Below are 24,118 nucleotides of genomic sequence, written 5' to 3' on the forward strand. Positions count from 1 at the left end.
AAAAAAAAAAAAAAAAAAATATAAAAAAAAAAAAAAAAAAAAAAAAACATTCTACAACAATTCAACTGTTCAAATAAAATACTTTTCTTCCGATATAAAAATTTGATGCCAAAATATTAAAATGATATTGGAAAGGCGCATATAATTTTGTGCGTAATTATATCAGCAAAAAAAAAAAAAATGAACTGCATTAACCAAAATGAAACAAAACAAAGGGAGGCAAAAAATGGCAAAAATACTGATAGAATTACAATTAAACTAAAAAAATATGTAGCACTAAGTATTACTTATACATTTGTATTATATTTACTACAAATTTATATGCAAAAAAAAAAAAAAAAAAAAAAAAATATACATATATAACGTATAACATATAATATTTAACATATATAATATATTCGCACAAACACAAAAGCTTGAATGATAAAAGGAGACATATTTTTATGAGAAAAAAAAGTAAGAAAAAAAAAAATATATATTTGTCACATTAATAAAAATTTGAGGTACTCAAAATAAAACAACCTTTTCATTTACATTTAATTTACATTAATAAAACATAGGAAGGTATTATATATTTAAGTATGTGCGTATGTATTTACGTATGTATATACGTACGTACGAATTTATAAATGTACGTAGTAATTATGTACTATGTATATATATATATATATATGTATGTAGTTCGCCCGTGTATATAATATGCATGTACAGTACCGTAGAATTACATTTAGCGACTAAACATATATTTACAATTTTTCGCTTACCTGTCAGAGGAAACTATACAAAAACGTGCCAAATTTTTTTTTTTTTTTTTTTTTTCTTCCCTTTTTACATAAATGTTTTAATAAAAAATATATTATTTCAGTTCTTTTTCCATCTGTGTTGTAAGCGAATAAAGCGTAAAAAAAAAAAAAAAAAAAGAGACCTATACAAGAACCTACGTTTGAAAAAAATAGAACTTCTGCATAGCAGAAACGTTAGCAGCAGTAATAACGACAACAATAACGATAACAACGACGACAGCGATAGTGATAGCAATACCACGAACATAATAATAATAATACTGCTTGGATAACAGGTTAACGGATGCTTCAAAAAATGTTGAACAACAATGGTTTTAATGGCGGCTTAAATCAAGTAAACGCATTTCAAAATAGTAGTGTTCCTTCCCAAAATAGTAGTAGCCACATTCAAAATAGTAGTGCCCTATTTCCAAACAGAGCTAATAAGACCCCTAACCTCTGTAATAGCATGTTTGTAAGCAATAATAATAACTTTTGGAATGGTATGAAAAACACAAATAGTAATATTAATGACTCTACTGAAGGGGTTATTAACAGTATGTATGTAGATGAACATTTTAACAGAGGCCCCCTGGCGCATGACTATAGTAGTAATAGTAACATGCTTGGTAATAGCATAAATAACAATATAGATATTAATAATTTACAAAGTAATATTAATTTTTTTATGAACAATGAAGAAGGACGAAACTACAACAACCAAGATGTTTTGTTTACTCAAGTTAAACAAAATGTTTCAATTTTTGGAAATAGACCCAAAAATAGCCCTCTGTTTAATAATGTGACAAGAGAAAATAGGGCCGAAAATAGGGCCGAAAATAGAAGCGAAAATAGGGCCGAAAATAGAAGCGAATATAGGGGCGAATATAGAAGCGAATATAGGGGCGAATATAGAGGCGCAAAAAGAAGCCAGAGTAGGGGCACAAGGAAGGGCGAAATTAAAAGCGAATTTAAAAACGAAAATAAAAATGACATTATGAACGAAATTACAAACAACAGTTGGAACGAAGGTAGAAACGAATCCCCTCACTTTCGATTCAACGATTTTGTAAGTAGAGATAAGTCAATATTTGGTAACAGGTTGAGGGAAGGAAAATTCCTTTTCACACATATGAAAAATGTAAATCCAGTTTCATTATCAATGAATGATCCAAATGTTAATTATTCTACGAATGCCAATGTACTACACGTAGGTAATCAAGATGGTAGCAATTATGCTACTGTTAATTATGATTTAAAGAATTGTTCTTCCGGCATGTACAGTGCATGTAATAACAATGGTATTATGGCCAAAAATGCCGGTATCGTAACAAACGCGCAGAACGGCCTAACTTTCAACGCATATGATAATGTTAGCAGTAGCAATTTGAACGGGGGTAATGTGAATGGAAGTGGTGCTAATAATGGTCTCTTTTCGAATGCACATAGCTGTTTACCACCTAGGGGCAGTGAACTAGGCTCAGGGGGGTTCAATTCCATTAACATTTCCGATAATTTCCCCAATAACATTCATAACCCATACCTATTTCCCAACAGTGCAACGAATAGTGAACCTATGCAGGTTAACTATGCTCTGTTCAACGGAGGGAATGGGACAAATATCCATGCCAATTTACCATACAATCATAATGAATCAAATAGTTTAGCCAATTATTCGAATTTTTTACAAAACATTAATAGTAATAGTAATAACAATATTAATAATAATATTATTAATAATAATAATATTAATAATAATATTAATAATAATATTAATAATAATATTAATAATAATAATAATATTAATAATAATATTAATAATAATAATAATAATAATATTAATAATAATAATAATAATAATAATAATATGTTATTCCAAAATGGTAGCTGCACAAACAGCATGAACAGTGGAAATCACTTTGCGCTGAATAACTCAAACGTAATGGGTTCGGATGGTCTTGTAGCGAGTAGCAGTCATTTAAATAACTTGAACAAGAACAATGCATTCTACAGTAATATTAGCAGTGGTGTTATAGGCAATGTTAGTGGTGTCGGCAAAATGGAGCAGGGGAAAAACTTAAGTTGTAACAGCCTCAAACGTAGTAGCCAAGTTGTTGTTGGAAACACAAACTTAAGCAATCCTTTTAATTATAATGGAAATTCTCATTTCCCTGTAGGAGGACAAAATGATACTACAAAAAATGAATTAAACGAAATGGTAAGTCAAATTCAATTTAACAATAATAACGATAATAGTAATGATAATAATAATAATAATGATAGTAACAAATTAAATGAAATACCCTTCACCAATGAAAATGAAATTTTGTTTGAACAAAATTATATACAGAATAACCTAAAGAAGAGAATACTCTTTTTTAATGAAAATTTTATTAAATCGTTAGAATCAATTAATAATCATAATTTAAATAGTTATAATGAAAACAGGTCTACTATATATACCTTTCCATGTTCAGAACCTTTTAATAATGCTATATTTTATATAAAAGGAATTGAAGAATGTAAAAATGGAGATCGCTTTGATGTTGACAATGCATTATATAATAAAATTATTTTAAAAAATAATACATTTGAGTTTACTGTTTTAAAAAATATTAATAACAATGAAAAAATAAATCATGAAGATATTGCTTTAGATATATATTACCCATTATTACATGTAGAAAAAATAAAATTTAGACAACCCCTCACAGCTGAAATTTCAAACCAGCAAATACACACACCATTTGAATTAGGAAAAATACCAACAGTTATTTAGAGCATGTTTTTGAAGAAATTTACTGCTTTTAGAAATTTTCGTTTTTGCTTGGATGTGATAGATTCCCCCGTCGATTTGCTTGTACAGGGGCATGTGTTATTTTATCAACTTGTGTGTTTACATAGTTTTTACTCGTGCATTCATGTTCTTTTTACTCTTGCATTTATGTTCTTTTTACTCTTGCATTTATGTTCTTTTTACTCGTGCATTTACATTGTTTTTACTCGTACATTTACGATGTTTTCACGTCTATATTTACTTTGTACGTACTTCTGCACGTACGCTGTTTTCACTCCTGTATTTACTTTTTTTTTTTCGTGCAAAACTTCTTAACAACTGTATTGACACATGTGTATGTGTTTAATATTTGTTTCAGTTGCCCACACAACATTTTTGTGTAATTAAAAACATTTGATTTAACTCTCTGCTTGCCATCATATACTTAAAATATGTATATGCTAAAGTATAAAACTTGTGCACATACATTAACATGTACATGTGCGTACGTTTTATTTATATCCCTTAATTATTTCCCCACCTCTTCCCCCGCTTTTTTATTTTTCATTTTTTACACTTATTAAAAGTTTTGTACATATATATTTTACATATTACATATTACATATTATATATTACATTTTATACAACAATTCGCGTGTTTATGTAGATGATATTTAAACGTCCCCAAACATGCATACACACACTTTAATGAAAAATAAAATTATACCAATTTATTTGTTAAATAATTTTTCAAATTATATTAGAAAAAAAAAAAAAAAAAGGAAAAGTCGTAAAATCGTAAAGTCGTAAAATCGTAAAATCGTAAAATCGTAAAATCGTAAAGTCGTAAAGTCGTAAAATCGTAAAATCGTAAAATCGTAAAGTCGTAAAATCGTAAAATCGTAAAATAAGGCAAATAAAGTCATGATTATGTAAACATAACGTGAGAGAAAAATCAGTTAGTCTTAATTTTTTGTAAAAGAGGTAATTAAGAAGGGACACCACTTTATACACTTTATAGTATGAGAATAAAGACAGCCGCATTAGAAAAAATATAATATAAAATTAAGTCAGTCAAGTTCGGATTAAGTCAAATTATGCCAATATATGTCAAGGAAGTTCGAATTATGTCGAATTAAATCAAATTAAACAATGTCGAATAATAAACAGTTTTCAAAAAGCACTACTTTTATTAATAATATATATTATACGTAGAATAATAACTACTATTAATAAAAAAAAAAAAAAAAAAAAAAAGTGCACTATTTTAGATGATGCACTCTTAATATAAAACTGAGTAGTGTATTCGCATGTATACATGTACATATACATATACGGATAGATATATACTCAGCGCAAATAAGTGAATTACTGTCATTTTGAATTTGATACCGAATCATAAGGACTTCACAGAAATACAACAAAATAACAAAAGGATGAAATTCATACAAATATAAACCATTAACATGAAATTTGCACTAAAAAATAAAATACGCATACATAGATATATATATATGTATGTATGTATGTATGTATGTATATATGTATATACATATATATATATATACATACCAATAGCCACACGCGCATATTAATAAGTAACGTTTTATAAAAAAATAAACACATAATGTACCTCCTCAGTATGTAATAAACGCACAAACTGTTGAGAAAAAAATAAATTAATATAGACTACAAAAGTATAAGCTTTCAAGTGAATATATGAATTGATATGCATATATACAATTATATATATGCGCGAATTTGAAATAAAAGCATTAGGCCTTTTGGGATTCTTTTAACGTTTCACTTAAAAATGATAGGGGCATCACACTAGGGCTCCGTAACCAATATCCCAAATACCTGAGAAGTGTATATACAAAAAAAAGAAAAAAAAAAAAGTACATACTTTCAATATATAAGAAGCACACGCCACTGATAAATCCTTCATCCCGATAAACCAAAAAAAAAAAAAAAAAAAAAAAAAAAAAGAACTCTATATAATCTGCTATGCATTCCTTGGAAGAACCTCATCTGTAGACCTAAACCAATTAAGAACATAATTGTAGTAACTGGAAGCAGTATTTGTAGCCTCCGAAATAAACTCATTAAGTGTTGCAGCATTGTCCATTTCATCATCATAATTATCATAAGATTCTCTATATTTAATCATAATTCTTTTTAAACTTCCACATTTACCAGATATATAATATGCAATAGTAAATATATCACTATAATCTTCTTCACATAACCTACCTCTATAACTTTTATATTTCCTTGACGGATGTCCAATAGCAGAAGGAAGAGATAAACTATTGGTATATCTTTGATTAGTATTAGCTATATTATATTCTTGTAATATATTTCTATGACTTTGTACAGGGTTATATAAATACCCCTCAATATTATCAAATATGACATCAAAACCTATAATTAATTTTTGAAGATTTTCCATTGTATATAACACTTTGTATAAACCTTGTAATCCTAAAATGGTAAAATCAAAAACAAACTTCCAAACCCAATGATCATGATGTAAAGGGTAATAACAAATCTCAAACTTTTTTAATAATGGAAATGAGCAATTACGAAATATATGTAACCATTCTAATGTTTGACATCCTATTATTGTCAATTTTTCTAATTTTTTAAATACACATGGACATAATGCAAAAGGTTCATGTCTAGGTGTATTATCATTCATAAAATATTCTGGGGATAATAATTCTAAAGTTTTTAAGTTCGATACATTTTGAAATATGATTGCTGCTACTTCATGTATATACATTCCATTTCCTGAGTAAATTTTTTCTGATGTGTTAATATGTTTAATATGCTTCATTTGATGTAAATAATACTGTCTTTTATAAATTGGTAAATTTGACCATTTTTCATCAAGATTTAACTTTTTAACATATATAAATACATCAATTCGATTATTGATAACCTCACTTGTTAATTTGTTTACTAACTCATACTCTAAAATTTTTTCTGCGCTTAAAAAATTTAGGCATTTTACATACGCATCTTGGGATAACGGGAAGGTATTTCTATTGTTCTCGCATTCTACTTCATTTTTTTTCAAAAGTACAACCCCATTTTGGCAGACACTTCTATTTTCATTTTGGCAGACACTTCTATTTTCATTTTGGCAGACACATCTATTTTCATTTTGGCAGACACATCTATTTTCATTTTGGCATATATTTTCCTTTTCATTTACTTCTGTTCCCGCTTCATTCTTTATTTCATTACCCTCTGATTTTATTAAAAACACATTTTTGAAATTATTTTTTAGGGCATCCCAAAAGTTAAAAGATTGCTCTATTTCAATCCAGTTCCCACTCTCCTCATTGTCTTCTTTTTCTGACGTCTCAATGTCATCATTGTCATGTCTTTTGCCGCATGTCACGTCGTCATTAATTCTGTCATTCATTCTGTCACTCATTCTGTCATTAATTCTGTCATTCATTCTGTCACTCATTCTGTCATTCATTCTGTCATTCATTCTGTCATTCATTCTGTCACTCATACCGCTAATTATGTCATTTTCAATATGATCGTTCAAGTTGCTACTCACAGAATTATTTATGTCCCTGTGTATGTTGCTACTTTCATTTTTGACAATGTTTATATCATCATTATTTGTTTCATTATTTATGCCGTTACTTTTGTCTCCATTTATGCCTTCAACTTTGTCTCCATTTATGCCTTCAACTTTGTCTCCATTTATGCCTTTAATTTTGTCACTATTTATTCCATTACATGCAACATCAATGGTGTCATCACTAATATTTTCCCCTTTGATCACACGTTTGCTTATGTCACTAGGAGCACTGTCATTCGTGCCATTACTCTTATGACCATTCATGTCATTCTTTATGTTATTGTTCATTTCACTCAGTGTAATACTATTTTTTTTTTTTCTTCTATCAACTACTGAGTTATCATGATTCAAATCTTTGTTAGCATTTTTATGGTCATTATGAATATTGTTCTTATAAATAATATTTTTAATACCACTATTGCTCATGTCGTAATATTTTTTGTGATATTTCACACATTCCTTTTCATAATATTTATGAGAAAAAATTTCCATTCTGGAAATTTTGTTATTCTGTTCCCCTTTAGAATAAGTCTTTTTTAATTGCTCATCATTATATTTTATTATATTTTCTCCTTTTGTAGTAATATTTTTTACCTTTTCATCCTTCTTCATATTGTCACTGGATGAATTCTTAGCAAGTGCTTTATCACTATGCTTTTTCCCATCCGTGTAATTGTATCTGTTTAAAGTGTTATCATCCATATTTTTATCTTGTATTGTTTCATTGAATCTATCAAATTGATGTATAGTCTCGTTTGGGTTATCTCTATTTTTTGGAGTACATTCTAAATATACCGAATCTTTGTATTTGTCTTTACTTAGTTCTTTAATATATTTCGAACAATATATCTTTACATTCTCCTTAATATTCCGATTTGTTTTTTCCATATTTATATTGTAACTTCTAGCTCCCTGTTCTAATAATTGTTATAAGAAATTATATTTTTTGTAAAAAAAGTTATTTGATCCTTTTTATTCTATTTAATTTTTGGTCGCCCACTTGTTTCTCTGAGTAAATTATATTTGCTCTTTCTAATGAATTATCAGTTGTACTGTTACTATTATGTCAAAGGATATAATTTATTAAGAGTTCTTTGCTTTATTATTATAATCTAAGAACTTCTTTCTCGTAATTTATTATGATATTTATAAGGACTATGTTCTATTATTTGTTCGCGTAATATTATGGTTTTTTTTAAATTTTGTCTTTGATTTATATTTTAAATTTTTACTGAAAAAATATTCCGCGCTTGTGTCTTTTTTGAAATATTATCCTTTGAACTAATTTCATTATTCTTTAAATTCAGTAATATATCTTTTTCTGAATTTTTTATTATTTTATTATTTAAAATTTTCTCTTTTTTATAAATAGCATTAACATTTGTTTTATCAAGAGAAATGCCTAATGATTTTTTTTTTTTTTTTTTTTTGTCAGTAGGACTTCCCTTTACGGAACAAGGAAATTCTTCAGTTATCTTTTGCTTTTTCCTTCCTTATTATTACTTATTACTAATTTCATTTTATATTTTTGTCTACTAGCCATTTTTTTTTTTTTTATTTTTTTTTTTTTTTTTCCCCCTTAATTCATTAGCTAATGTTAGCCATATTTGAAAAGGTGAATAATTATAGAATTTTCATTAATTTAAATTTTTATAAAAAAAAGTTACTAAGCTATAGTATTTAAATTATTCAAATTAAAAGATAAAATGATAGAATAGTAAGACTGTTAAGAAAATTAAAAAGTAAATAATTAAGATTAAAATAATTAACATTAAAATAATTAAGATTAAAACGATTAGGATTAAAACGATTAAGATTAAAACGATTAAGATTAAAACGATTAAGATTAAAACGATTAAGATTAAAACGATTAAGATTAAAACGATTAAGATTAAAATGATTAAGATTAAAATAATTAACATTAAAATAATTAACATTAAAGCAATATGTAAAAAGTTTTCAAAAAGGGAAAAATATTAACATGGAAAATAAACTTCAAAAGGAAATCATTATGTGTAGACTAAATCAAGAAGAATTAACAAAAAAAAAAAGGAAGAAGGTTCAATGAACATTCATGCGTGTTAATAAATTAATATTGTGATATTACGATGATGTTACTTTCATAATCTTTTTTACATTATATAATAGTGTCTTACTTTTTTAAAATATTTCATTTTCCATGTATATAAATACCTATATATATATATATATATATATATATATATATATATATATACGTATAGAGAGAGAGAGCAACATGCAAAGGGTAAAAAAAAACCTGCGGGGAGAAGCGGGAGGAGAAAAGAATTGTAGAAATATCTTGTGTGTGAACATTTTAAGTTAACACAATTTTTTTTTTTTTTTTTGGGTGTGCTAATATAGCATCATGTAAGTTGGAAAAAGGTGATGAAACTAAAAGAAAAAATTTCGTTGTAACTTATTTTAATCTTTTTACCATATTTTTTTTTTTTTTTTCTTTTATCTGTTTTGAAAAGGGTTAAGGTTGCGATATTCACTTAATAATTAATGTATAATAAATGATCAACATTCAAAATTATTTCTATTCATTCATTCATTCATTCATTTTTTTGTCTATTTAATTGTTCGATTGATTATTTATTTGCTTTTTTTTTTTTTTTTTTATCATGTACAAGTTATAAATTTTTATGTTAAACAGCTAAAATATATCATCTTAAAAAAAAAAAAAAAAAAAATTATGAACGTTAAATAAAAAGAACAAAAAATAACATAAAAATTAAAAATGTCTTTATAACGAAATCGACAATTTTCCTTTATACATTTTTTCTTAATGTTATGTTTTAAGAAAAGAAATATAATTGGTGTGTACAGTAAAATAGAGGAAAGAAAAACTCCTTTTCTTTTTCTTGTTTCTTTATAGTTGTATTGTGCACTATTTTTGGTTTCTTATATCAGATAACAAATTGCTCTATGTAACTACTCATCTGGTCTTATGTTATGCGATTTATACGTATAAGTTGTGTATATGTGTGTGTATATGTGTGTGTATATGTATGTGTATATGTGTGTGTATATGTGTGTGTATATGTATGTGTATATGTATGTGTATATGTGTGTATGTATGTGTGTATATGTGTATATATGTGTATATGTGTGTATACGTGCGTAAATGTGTGTGTATATACATGCGCGTATATTACTTTTTTTGTTTCACAATTTGCAACACAGAGAGATGTGAGTCAAAAAAGGCAAAATGTAAAAATTAAACTATTTAAAATGTAAGTTTTTGTTTAAAGGGAATAACATTTGCATATTTAAGCGTAATATACATACATATATAAATATGTATATATATATTTATATACATATATATATATGTATATTTTTTTTTATGCCTTTTTTGTCTCGTCGCAAGCCAGTAAATTGTCCGGAATACACGTTGCACATATCATAAACAATGGCAGTTTATAATAAAAGAAGTAATAGTAAAAGTATATACCTTTTTAATTTATGAATTCAAATACCCATGGAATAATGCATATTTGTTTTCGTTATATTGCTCTTTTTAAATTAACTCTACTGCGTCAGTTATTCCGCTGAAACCTCGTGCATTTTCAAGCTCTTTAAAGCTTTGATAAAATATGTCGTACTTATAAAAAATTTTAACTTTTCTTGAAACTAAATATCGAGGGGCCACCTTTTTCCCATACACCTAAGCCAGTATGTATATACGAAATAATGTGAAATATATAAATTAATTTTTTTAGAAAAAAGAAAAAAAATAGTTTACAAAATGATCAAATTATATATAACAGCTAATTTAATTACCTTCTCAAATACAGAAAAGTCATTCAAACCGTACAAAGCTTCTAAGTGAGGTTTCTTTATATTCTTAGTTATCAACAAAATGAAATTTTTGTACTCCACTAATTCGACGTCTATTTTAAATAGAAAATTTTGCAGAGCCGTAAAATTTTGGGGTTCTAACAGAAGGTGTAAAAAAATGTAAATATGCTCATGTATATGTGTGAAATGAAAATTAGAATCGACCACTTCTACTACTACGGCTACGAATGCTGCTACCTTTGTTACTACTTCTACCTCTACAAATGCTGATTAACTATTCTTGCTTTTCTACATTAAATTCCATTTTTCGTACTGTTCAAGAGGGTTTGCTTTAAGGCTTGTATGACGGAGTCCCTATTAGAAATTACATTTAATTCTTTGTTTATGTCATAATATAACACAAGTGTTTTTTTACTATTTTTCACATTATCAGGGCAATCGTTTGAAATTCTTTCATTTTTCGACATATTTTTTCTTATAGCAATATCGTCGCTTTCTAAGTTAAGTGCGTTGAACTTTAAATCATCCTTTAATAAAAACTTTTTTGTTTCCTTTTTAGTTTTTTTGTCTATAACATTTAAGTAATCATTTTTAAAGGCATCACTTAAAGTATCCCTTTCTTTATGAGTTAAATTTGATATATTGTCTCTACTGTTAAGATTATATGATTCTCTTAAATTTCCCTTGTTGGATTCATATTTATTTAAGTATTTGTTAAAAGGTATGTTCTTTCTTTTACCAAAATCATTATATAAATTTGTTTTTGTATTAACAGGTAAGGTTTTATTTTTATGTAAAACATCTGTTCTATCGCTTTTATGATTGATAATTATTTCATTCAATTCATCGTTAACATTTAAAATATGTTCATTTTTCTTCTGACCTTGCTTTTTTGTCATACTAATAATATTTTTTTCAATTTTATACATATTATTTTTTAACGCTTCTTCATAATTATCTTGTGCATCAGCATAATGTGAGCAAGCTGTTTCTACATCTTCGGTGTTGTAACTGTTGAACCTGTTTTTATAATTATTTTCATTTTTTTTTATATCACCTTGGTAAGTATCCTTTTTAGGTATTTTTTCATTAACTACTTTACTACCATCGTATTTATGATTACTTCCTCCGCTTCTACCAGCATACGTTTCATACATTGTATATTCTTCACTTCTATTTGGACTATCATTTTTTTCATCTTTTTTACTTGTTATTCCTTGTACATCGTTATCTATTTTACCATAACATTTTTCATATCTTATTTTATTATAATCTTCTCTTTTTATATTGAACTTTTCATTTTCCTTATTCTGTTCATTTTGATATAATATATTTCTTGGTATTTTGAAGGATTTGTTTTTGTTTAATTGTTGAAGCATGTAAATAGCTTCTCTGCTAGTCTCGTCTGGTATAATAGTATTATCCCTGAACAAATGTTAACAAAAGACAAATTACACATGTTATCTCTTTCAAATTATTGATTAATGGGGGGGCTTAGGTAAATTAATGATATTATTGTTCTTTGCTTTTTCCATATACACGAGTTTTATCGAAACGTTTTAAAGGAGGTACACATACGAATATGTACATATATAAGTACATATATGTGCATATGTTTATATGTATATATCCATTCATGCATGTGTGCTTTTCTACAGTTACGCACTGTGAGTAACCTTAAATTTTGCTGATCAGCAGAAATAAATCGCATTTTATTTATTGGCGCGTTATTGTTGCTGCATCTACTAAAATCTCCATCCTTCTTAGTCTTAGGGATTTTAAAAACTACTTCTACATAAAAAAATAAAAAAAATAAAATAAAATAATGGTATGTTACACTAATTGGAATAGCACAATTTATGAGTGTCGTTATTTCTCTATATATTTATATGTTTATATATTTATGTCATTCTAATTATATTTCTTATTATATTTCTAATTAAGGCAAAAATACAGCGTCTATAAGAATTCATTTGAAGGCTCAAGCTTTCGTTCCCCTATAATGTTTACTGTAGTGCTAACCAAAATAGTGACAAGGATATCTAAATTTTTTTAAAATTAAAGCAACTACATTTATCTATTTACGCTATTCATACTGTTTATGTATATTTATAAATATTAATAGCAATATCTTTTTCTCCTTCACTTAAATAATAATAGTGATATAAGGTGTTACATAAATGCAGAGAGACGCTTTAATAAACTGTAATAACATTTTAAAATTATATAAAATTACATACAATAGTATAAAATAGTACAAAATAGTCCGAAATAGAATAAAATAGTACAAAATAGTCTGAAATAGAATAAAATAGTACAAAATAGTCTGAAATAGCATAAAATAGTCTAATAAAACAGTATAAACATATATAAACTAAACAAAAGCTGTACGTGAAGAACTACTAAGCGCGATGGTAGCCTATACCGAATGGTGGTAATTATATATAATACATACATGTATATATATTCAGACATGTATGCATGCACAAATGAGTTAATTACTCTATGCATGTATACTTTTTAGGAGAAAAATTTGATAGATGTATATCTTTTTTAGGAATTCATTTAATTCTTGTCTGGACTGAAACATTTTTTCACAGTTGAATGTTACATTTTTAATGTGATTGGATAAAATAGAAACAGTAGTTTCTATTTCAGGATATTTGGCTTTTATTCTTCTTAAATATTTCATAATTTTTATTATTTTCTCATATTTATTTAATATTTCTTCCTCTGTTTTTCTACTACATAAGCTGTTACTGCTTTTGAATATTTTCATATCTACCGAACGGCTATTTTCCATGTTATATTCAGTGAAATTGCCTTCGGATTGGTCCCTCTACAAATAAAGGTATAAAAAAGAGGCATGCTGTTATTTACACTGTTAAGGGGTTTTATGGCTGGCGCTTAGGCAGCCAATAATTGGTTCTGCGCAGTTGTAATTGCTGCTAAGCACTAATAATTCCTAATGTTTCAATTACTAATATATGTTAACCAAGTAGCTACTACCCCTCCTTTCCTCGCTACAGGGCGCATTACTGGGGATAGGACATTGTTTTGACTTTTCTGTATTGAACACTGAGCTAGGTTCACCTTGAGCATCTTCATTATTGCAATTACTATTCCAATAATTATGCCTATCATTATGCTTATCACTATAATTGTCATTATTATTGTCGCTGTTATCCCCCGTTTTACTGACAAAGGATGAGAGGAGTTTACTTCTTTTTTTCCCTCTCTCCTTATCGTTCAGTTGAGTAGTCAGATAACTACATGTGATATGTTTTTTATTTTTGTCAACTTCCTCCCTATCGTTTATTATTTTATCAAATAAATTTAAGTTATCTACTAAATCATTATCATATGTAATTCTTTGAGAAAAATTCATAAATTTTGTTATTTCATTTTTTGAAGAATTTTCAGAAATATCTGAACAGTAGCTACTACTGTCGGAGGTAGACCAATTGCTTGGGATGTTATATTCATTTTGGTAACACCTATTTTTGATTTCTTTTTTTTTGTTACAATTAACATGATTAGGGTTACTTGCTAAGTTCACATAATAACAAGTGTCGTCATAATAATATTTTTTTTTTTTTTTTTTATAGCCCTCATTATTAATTTTATTTTTATGTAAATTATTGTTATTTGTTATATTATTCAAATACAAGCTTTTTTTAATGCTGTCTTTATTTTCTAATATTTCTTCCAAATTGTAATTCACCTCTAAATTTAAGTCGATGTAATTATGTCTATGTTTATGTTTATGTCTACAATTTTTTAGTAAGATTTCATAATTTATATAAAAAGGATATTCTATATTCGTTTCATTTTTACACAAGATATTTTTATTAATTTCATGTGGGTAGCATTTTTGTAATTCTATATTTTTCTCACTTCTTTTCATCTTATTTTTGTTACTCAATATATGATATACAAATACAGCACGCCAAGTTTCATGACACGAGATATATCCAGTTACTCTTAACGTAAATTTTAAATAAAACAATATGGTAGTTTTGTAAAAAATTTTTTCCCTCTCTTCTGTCTTCTTACCTGGAATGTATATGCAATGCACATGAAGGAGGACGTATGGCTGCGTATGATTACGTATGGCTGCGTATGATTACGTATGACTACGTATAATTACGTATGACTACGTATAATTACGTATGACTACGTATAATTACGTATGACTACGTATAATTACGTATGACTACATATAATTGCATGTGACTACATACGACTGCGCACGATTACTTAGGCGTATTTATAGATGTACACTTAATGGAAAACTAAAAAAGGCACCTTTCAGGACACTATATTAAAGCTTTTATCTTAATTTAAATAAAAAAAAAAAAAAAAGAAAAAAAAAAATTTTATACTGGGAATTTAATGAACATATTTGTGAAAATACCTGCTATATGTTACAATGATTTATTCATATTTCATTTTTTCTACTTTTTTTTTTTATTTTATTCTACGATTCTGCATTGGACTTTACAATTATACACTTTTCACTGTTAAGGTAGGATGAAATAAAGAGACAGTCCTATACATGGTAAAATAGGGTTTTCCAAAATTCAGAAAAAAAAAAAAAAAAAAAAAAAAAGGTAAAAATTTGAAACATAGGAATAGTTTTCAAAGAAGACATTATTATTTTGTTTTACATCATGTTAATTCGCGTATTACATTTTTTTTTTTTTTTTTTTTTTTGGGGGTAGGTGGGCCTAAAGTGCATGTTATACTGCTTATAATTTTTGATTTAAAATATACTACACTGCACAATATTTTTTTTTTGTTTAAAAATTGTTTAATTTTGATTTAATCATATATAAAAATAAAATTTCACAAAAAAAAAAAAAAAATACAAAAAAGGGAGGTATGTAAAAATAGGTAAAAAAAAAAATGTAACGTGATACATCATGTGCGTTTATTTTTAAGTGAGGGTGTACGTGTAAATATATACACACACACAAATATATATATATATAGATGTAGATGAATACACACACATACATATATATATTTATGTGTGTACATATGTACATATGTGTGTATGCGAATATACGAGCAGTTAGATATATGTGTAAACGCTTGTCACTATCTACACAATAGGAGGAAAAGTTGAAGGGTACTGATAAATGTAACAAATTTTTTACAAAAAAAGTGAGGGAAAAAAAGATTAGCTCCTTATTTTTTTCAGTGCTATATTTCTTTTTTTATTTTCTTCTAGTCTTTTTCTTATAGCACTCAACTCTTCTTCTGTTGGTGGTTTCTGTTTTCTTTTTTTTGGATTTTTTTTGTTATACTCCTTTTCAATATTTGATAAAAGAGAATTTATTTTTAATGTCCTTTGTGCTTCATTATTTCGAATTGCAAGAACTAAATCATCAATAGGTGCTTCATTTTTTCTCTTCTTACCATTTTTTTTGGTATCATTTTTTACAATATTCTTATATTTCTTAATAATATTTTTTACATTCTTTAACGATTTATCATAATCAGCAGTTTTTTTTAGTTCTTTCGATTTAAACAACTTTTCAAAAATGCCCACATACCTGTCTAAGTCAGCTTCATCACTAAAAGGGATATACTCTAGAATATGTTTTAGTTCCCCATTAAACTTATTATAAAACTGAATCAGGTCTTCTTTTTCATCTTCACTATTTTTGTATTTTTTCTCATAATTTATTATATCCTCAACTTTAATTCTAGAATGAAATAATTTTGGGTCGAGATAATTTTTGAATTCAGTTAATTCATCATCTAATCCAAACTCATCATAATTTTTTCTTTTTTCAGGATCCCTTAATATCTCATATGCTTTTTGAATTTGCAAAAATATTTCTTTACATTTTTCTAAAGTAAGTGGTTCATCGGCGTTTGTATTTGTGTTTGTTTTGACTGATTCTGCTTTTTTCTCTTCATCATTTATCTTTTTGCTATTCGATAAAAACTTATCTGGATGATAGGTCAACGCAAGTATTCGATAGGCCTTCGATATTTCTTTTATACTAGCATTTTTTCCAACGCCTAGGATTTCATAAAGGCTCAATTTTTGAGCATTTTTCATCTTCTTTTTTAAAATGTTGTGTATTATGTATGTGTGTTTGTATGTTTGTATGTATGTATGTATGTATGTATGTATGTATATATATATATGTATATATTATTTTGCTTCTCTATTACTTTACTTTTTTACTGCTTTATTATTTTACACTTGAGTAAAATAAAATTTATGAAAACAAAATCAAGCGATTTTAAAAATGAAGAGAAAACTACTCATATGAACACTGACGCATATACATACATGTATACACTTACATATATACATACAAAATAGTGCACGTGAAGCAAAATTATTATATTTTTGTTAATATGTTTTATACTTATTAAATAACAAGAAAATGTAAAAAGAGTTTACAAACGTTTTTGTAGAATAAAAATATTTAAAAAAAAATTTTGCAAAATGATAATTTTTTTTTTAAAAAGAAAATACTTTTAATCAAAACTGTAATTTTAAATGAAACATTAATAAAGAATGGTGTAGGGAATACAATACTTAAAATTTCTCCTATCAACGTAAATTAAAGATGTATATATATATATATATATATATATGTATTCATCGCGCTTTGTACTTTTTTAAAGAAACATACGAAAAAGAACTACATTGAAAGGTGACGATAGCTTTTATTTTTAATATATATATATGTTATAAACAAATTAAAAAAAAAAAAAACACGAAAGGAAATAATTAAATTATATTTTTCCAAACTCTCCAATGGAAAAATGAAGACTGTCAAATTAACTCACAGTTTTAAATTTACAAAGTAATCTTTTAGCTTATAAACATTAAGAAAAAAGTTTTAATTTATTCGTATAAACTAAGCTGGTTTTATACATCTGTATTGGAAATCCAATTATTTCGTTTTACCTATTTAATTATCCATTCTTTTATTTCTCAATTTTTCATATTCTTTTTTCATTTAATATTATATTATTTATTTTCCACTTACTATTCACATATTTATAATATTATTCGTCCTTTTATCATCCTTTAAGACTTTATTTCTTTTTATTATAATTATAAATTAAAAGCATAAAAAAAAAAAAAAAAATTGAAATGAAAAATTAATTTATCATAATTCTGTAATAAACTTTTAAAATTATAGGAAGCATCAAATTATCTGTATTAATTTTTCATAATGCATTAATTCATTTAAAACTGTTGAATACATGTATGCATACACATATGTATATGTATAATATGCTATTTTGATTTAGATTTTAAATAATACAGTTTCAGAAGGTGTACATAATCATTTCTTGTCATCAATTTAGCCATTTTACGTAACATTTTTCGACAAGAGTATTGTTTGACAGTAGTACATAGTAAATTTGCATTTTTACAAATGAAGCTTGTACCCATTTCCAAATCTTTCTAGTAGTAATCATACATACATATATATATATTTACATAAATACGTGTAGTATTTATACATATATATATATGTATGTATTTATGGTACTTTTTTGCAGTCTTAAGTACTGTATAGTACGCCACGAATTGTATGAAAAACACAAAACAAAAAAGAATATTCAAAAAAAAAAAAATTGTAATTTTTTTTTTTTACATAAACAATTAATGTAGTTTAATAAAATTTACATTGTTTATTCAGGAATATGTTTGCTCAATTTTTTGAAAAAAATATACACTCTATCCTCTTACTATTTTTAAAAATGAAAAAAATAAATTTGTTGACAAAATAAATTCATACACGAACATTTAAATATGAAAAATGTGTAACAATTTAAGAATTAAATTAATGAACAAAACCTAAAATAAAACAAATTGTACAAGTATAGAGCGTATATATGTATATATATAAATAAAGGTTTCTTGCGTATTTTGCATATTTCATGTAAACGGTATTTTATTTTAAATTTGAACGATCATTTTTTAGATTTTTTTTTTTTTTTACATAAACGTTTCTTCCTTTTTCTACAAATAGTTTTGCTGAAGCAAACATAAAAAATAAAAGGGGCTTATGTGTACATATATACATAATAAACTAAATACTGTAATTTTTACACATAAGTGTTTTATAACTATTTTTTACATTTATTTATAGTTTCTTTTAAATATTCTTTTCGTTTATTTATTAAAAACAAGGAAAAAAAAATATTACATAAATAAAATAAAAAGAAAGAGCTTATTATGCAATGTATTTATAAAAATAAAAAAATCTATTTAGACAATATCAACTAGTTGATTTGAGGCATTTATAGAATAGCGCACATTTGTATGTACCTATTATTATATGCAATTATAAATTTAATTTTATTTTTTTTATGTGCATGGTACAAAAAAAAAAAAATATAAATAATAAAATTAAAATATCGTATACATCTTTTTATATATAAAAAATTTTTTTTTTTCGTTCTTATATATGATACAATAAAGGATTAAGCTACGATACAAGCAAATATTTTGTCGTAAAAGTTGGTAATAAATAGTAAATATTGAGTGCAATCTTATTTTTTCCTTGTTTGCTAGTATAAAATAAATTGTTCTTATTGTATTAATTATACATTTATATATATATATATATATATATATATATATATATATATATATATATATATATATATATATATATATGTGCAATTTATGGCTTTTTACCTACGCCAATGAGTTTACACAAGAAAAAAATACATTATATTAAAGTGTAATATGTAAAGAAAATGAATAACATAGCATATATTTTTTTAAAACGATGAATGATAATAATTGTTTTGAAGATTTGTATAATATAAATTTTGAGGATTTTTTAAAAAGTTTTATTTTAGTTAAAAAAGAGAAGCATACAGTGACAAGTAGCAGTGATTTAGATAATGCTAAAGTAATTAATTCGAATGAACATTATGAACAAAATGAATTTGATGAAAAACATAATTCATTGTTATTTTTGGCGAATGATATCCTAAATGACAATCAGAGCAATGTTCTTTTTAGAAGGATTTACTGGCCTCTTTTATTGGGAATTTACAATTCCAGCAATTTGGACAAATTAATAGAAGATATACAAAAAAAAAGAAATTCATATAAACAAGATAAAGAGGAGTATATAACTAAACAAACAAATTTAAATATTCAGAAATTAGATCCTCAAATTTTTCATCCTTTATCATCAGATGATAAAAATCCATGGACATTAAAGCAAAAGAATCAAGAATTAAATGAAGAAATAAAGCAAGACATTTTAAGAACATATTCAGAAAAAAAAATATTTCAAAATGAAGTAATAAGAGATATATTAAATAAAATATTATTTATATGGGCCAAAAAAAACCCATCCATATCTTATAAACAAGGTATGAATGAAATTGTAGCTATTTTTTTTATTGTTAATTATCGGGAACAAGTTTATAATGATTTTTTAAATTTTGAGAATAAAAAGTATTATAAAGAATATTGTACACTATTTGACAAAGAAGAAATTGAGTCAGATACGTATATAATATTTGACCATTTCATGCATATGGGGCTGAAATATTTATTTACATCCCCGGAAGAAAAAAAAATACAGTCATCAAAAAATTCTTGTAAAACTGTATTGTTACAAAAGTGTACATATATATTTCATAAATTATTAAAAAATTCCGACAAGTTATTATATAACCATTTAATATCCTTAAGTATAGAACCACAAATTTTTTTACTTAGATGGATTCGCCTCTTTTATTGTAGAGAATTTCAAATTGACGACACAGTTATTCTATGGGATAATTTTTTTTCAGGTTTTTCATTTTAACTGTACATGAACGAGCGCATGTTTTTACATTTCCTAATTATGTGCAAATAATTATGACCTGTTCATGGGATTTTATTTGCCTACATGTGTACGATACTTCATACATATATTTGGTAAATATATATATGCGTGTATCATTTTTATCCTATTTATTCGTTTATTTATTTATTTTTTTTTTTTTAGACTGTTACTTGAAAAATTGGGAAAATGGATTTCATTTTGAATTCGATGGAGATATAATAGAAGTAGCTCATAGGACATCGAATGTTTTTCCTTTAGTAGATTATTTTGCCATATCTATGATTTTATTTATTAGATCCTTTTTATTAGAAAGTGATGAGAATTATTGTTTAAAAAGATTATTTAAATACCCACCAGTAGAAAATATAAGGATATTAATTGATTTATCATTTAAACTCAAATCAAGAAGTGAGAAGAAAGAGAAAAATTTTAAAAAAGATGACTCACCAGTGTCAAATAATATCAATACTGTTAACATGATGAATTCCAATAATTTTAACGTACACATGAATACAAATATAAATAATAGTTTAAGTACATTTCAAATCAAGAACAGTATAAAGAATAATGTTAATAATAATACAGCAAATGAATACATAGAAAGAAATAGGTACAAATCTAACGTCAATATTCATCCTTTAAATAAGGAATCCAAAAATTTAAGTGCCACAACAACGGTAGCTCACATTAATAATAAGCTAAATAAAATTATAGACAACTTAAATAACTTATCTTTTAATCTAATGAGTGATAATCATCGCTTAGAACTTCAACAAAATGTATTTCATTTGAATGAAATACTTCTTGAATTAAAAAATATGGAACATGGTTATGAAGAAACTAAATCCGAGGGCACAAAAATTAACAAAAGAAATGAAGATTTCCCAATATATTTTGGCTAGCTATTTACACGTATTATGCGAAATTTAACCTTACACGGTATAAGAGATTTGCCAAAAAAAATGCCCACATTTTTTTCACCCAATTTTTTAATTATACATATTTATGTAAATATGCATGCATGTATGGACGGGTGGATGTATATATATACATACATGTGCATATACATGTATATATATATAGTGTGCCTACACAGATATGTACACATGTAACCCTTTGCCATTTTAACCTGCTTATTTCAATTTTCGATATTTTTCGATTCACACGTATTTATGTACCGTAAAATTTTTATTTCACACAATTTTTAAAAAAAATTGTTCAGGAAATAGGTGAATTATAAACGTTTATATAATATTCACTTTCCTTTTTTTATTATATCGCTGATTTTATAATTTTAATAAATTTTTAATGTTTTTTTTTTATTTACATTTTTTAAATTATAAAGAACTTAAATATTACAAATTTGTCATAAGAAAAAAAAATTCTGTAAAAATTAATTGGTTTTATTTTATTTATAAATTTTGTACTTTTCAAAGTTCAGAACGTAAAATTGGAGACACCTAACCAAATAATTGTAACGAAGTAAATTTTTTTAGGAAATTTAGTATTTTAATATAGTTTATAAGCAAAAATGAACAAAAATAAACAATGATAAGCAAAAAGGGTAAAAAAAAAAAAAAAAGACAAAAATGCTTAACATTGAGCAAGTTTATAATTTCCTGTTTTCTAGGGGTTGCATTTTATGCATGTTTTTTCGTGACATACACTGATATACGATTTGTTGCATACTTTCTTTGCTAACATATCTGTCTATATATATATATATATATATATATATATACACATGTACCAGTATATATCTATATATGTATATTTTTAATGGAAAATGCTTGAAATATTCTTCGATCCCTACGTATTTTTCTTCTTTCATTTTTAACATATAATAAATGTGTGTACATTTTATTTACGTATTGTACTTTATGTATTTGTGGGTTTACCGTGAGTGCTCCTACTTTATAGTTAGCATTTATAGGATGTAGCTATCTTTCTAAAATTTTGTTCTTGTTCTTAATGTCACTATTACTACTATTATTATCGTTACTGTTACTGTTACTGTTACTGTTATTTTATTTTTTTTTTTTTTTTTTTTTTTTGTTGTTTTTTCTACATGACAAAGTCAGGTAAATACTGCACAAATTTGGCTATATTAAAAAAAAAAAAATAATAAATAAATAAAAATATACATATGTATATATAAATAAATGTATATACTAAATCGCACGAATTAAATGGGAAGATGAAATGATGATAAGCATAATCCATATGTTTAAATACTTTCTTTTCTGTTTCACATATTTTATTACTTTTCTTGTTTTTGTTTTGTTTTTTTTGTTTTACCATTTTGTTTACAAATGTGAAATAAAAAATACTAAGTCATAAATTTTATTTTATGTATATAAATTTTATGTGTACATAATGACTTAATAGACAGTTAATGTTGGAAAATATATGCTCCGGAAATAATCATTTAAATTATTTTTTCTGCATACGTGAATATATATATATATATATATATATATATGTGTTTGTGTACTCGTTTGTTTGTGCATTTATGTAACTTATTTGTACTATTTAAAACGCTGGTTACTGGAACGTGTGAAAAAAATGAGAGGGCACTTTTCATTTTTGGATGTTTCAACTAATATATATACATTAGAAAGATACAAAAAATTAATTATAAAAATTGCTTTTTTACTAAGCACAATAACATTTTTTTTATCCATATTATCAATTGTACTCGTTAAAATATGTTCACAAGATCAAAGTGCAACTTATGCTGATTTAGATATTGATATAGAAGGGGATACAAAGCCAAAAACTTATTTATATATAATAAAAAAAGAATCTTCTGTCTTTTCTTCTACCAAGGGAAAGAAAAATGACAACGATAGGCCTGACTCTCCACATTCTGCAGGAGAAATGAGGGACGAAATGAAAGAAGAAAGAAAGGACGAAGAGAACAATGAAGAAGTAGAAGACAAATCTATCAATGCAAAGGAGGAAGTACTATAAAAAATAGACGGTTTATGAAACGCAAAAAAAAAAAATATATGAAGGGAACAAAGATGAAGAAAATGAAAAAAAAAAAAAAAAAAGAAAGAAATAATAAGAGTTCAACTTTTTAAACATTAAAAATGTAATTTTTGATTTATTTACTATTGTTTTTTTTTTTTTTTTTTTTTTTTTTTTTTTTTGCGTAACTTATCCTTTAATCTACAATAAGTAAAACATACAACTAGAAAAATTTTATCGGATTAATTCCCCTTTCGCGGTATGCACTTCACCTCACACCGCAAACATTGTATCTAACGTGGCGTATTACTTTTAA

General features: G+C 25.5%; 6 protein-coding genes across 6 annotated transcripts; 3 read left to right on the forward strand and 3 right to left on the reverse strand.

Moving 5' to 3' along the window:
- Window positions 1-1,098: 1,098 nt before the first annotated feature.
- On the forward strand, window positions 1,099-3,561 carry PmUG01_12043400 (conserved Plasmodium protein, unknown function; the record flags this gene model as incomplete). The annotated part of the gene is made up of 1 exon (XM_029006647.1): window positions 1,099-3,561. The coding sequence occupies one exon, from the start codon at window positions 1,099-1,101 to the stop codon at window positions 3,559-3,561; it is 2,463 nt and encodes an 820-aa protein (XP_028863115.1).
- Window positions 3,562-5,563: 2,002 nt separating this feature from the next.
- Window positions 5,564-8,050, reverse strand: PmUG01_12043500 (conserved Plasmodium protein, unknown function; the record flags this gene model as incomplete). The annotated part of the gene is made up of 1 exon (XM_029006648.1): window positions 5,564-8,050. One exon carries the CDS (start codon window positions 8,048-8,050, stop codon window positions 5,564-5,566), a length of 2,487 nt encoding a protein of 828 aa, XP_028863116.1.
- A 2,656-nt stretch (window positions 8,051-10,706) lies between these two features.
- On the reverse strand, window positions 10,707-14,894 carry PmUG01_12043600 (conserved Plasmodium protein, unknown function; the record flags this gene model as incomplete). Its single annotated transcript, XM_029006649.1, has 6 exons — window positions 10,707-10,853; window positions 10,970-11,124; window positions 11,301-12,412; window positions 12,664-12,778; window positions 13,505-13,826; window positions 13,983-14,894. 6 exons carry the CDS (start codon window positions 14,892-14,894, stop codon window positions 10,707-10,709), a joined length of 2,763 nt encoding a protein of 920 aa, XP_028863117.1.
- A 1,278-nt stretch (window positions 14,895-16,172) lies between these two features.
- PmUG01_12043700 (DnaJ protein, putative) lies at window positions 16,173-17,063 on the reverse strand (the record flags this gene model as incomplete). Its single annotated transcript, XM_029006650.1, has 1 exon — window positions 16,173-17,063. One exon carries the CDS (start codon window positions 17,061-17,063, stop codon window positions 16,173-16,175), a length of 891 nt encoding a protein of 296 aa, XP_028863118.1.
- Window positions 17,064-19,770: 2,707 nt separating this feature from the next.
- PmUG01_12043800 (GTPase-activating protein, putative) lies at window positions 19,771-21,731 on the forward strand (the record flags this gene model as incomplete). Its single annotated transcript, XM_029006651.1, has 2 exons — window positions 19,771-20,794; window positions 20,992-21,731. 2 exons carry the CDS (start codon window positions 19,771-19,773, stop codon window positions 21,729-21,731), a joined length of 1,764 nt encoding a protein of 587 aa, XP_028863119.1.
- Window positions 21,732-23,394: 1,663 nt separating this feature from the next.
- On the forward strand, window positions 23,395-23,802 carry PmUG01_12043900 (conserved Plasmodium protein, unknown function; the record flags this gene model as incomplete). The annotated part of the gene is made up of 1 exon (XM_029006652.1): window positions 23,395-23,802. The coding sequence occupies one exon, from the start codon at window positions 23,395-23,397 to the stop codon at window positions 23,800-23,802; it is 408 nt and encodes a 135-aa protein (XP_028863120.1).
- Between the last annotated feature and the right edge of the window lie 316 nt (window positions 23,803-24,118).

This window comes from Plasmodium malariae, assembly GCF_900090045.1.
Source record: "Plasmodium malariae genome assembly, chromosome: 12".
NCBI classification, from domain to species: Eukaryota; Apicomplexa; class Aconoidasida; order Haemosporida; family Plasmodiidae; genus Plasmodium; species Plasmodium malariae.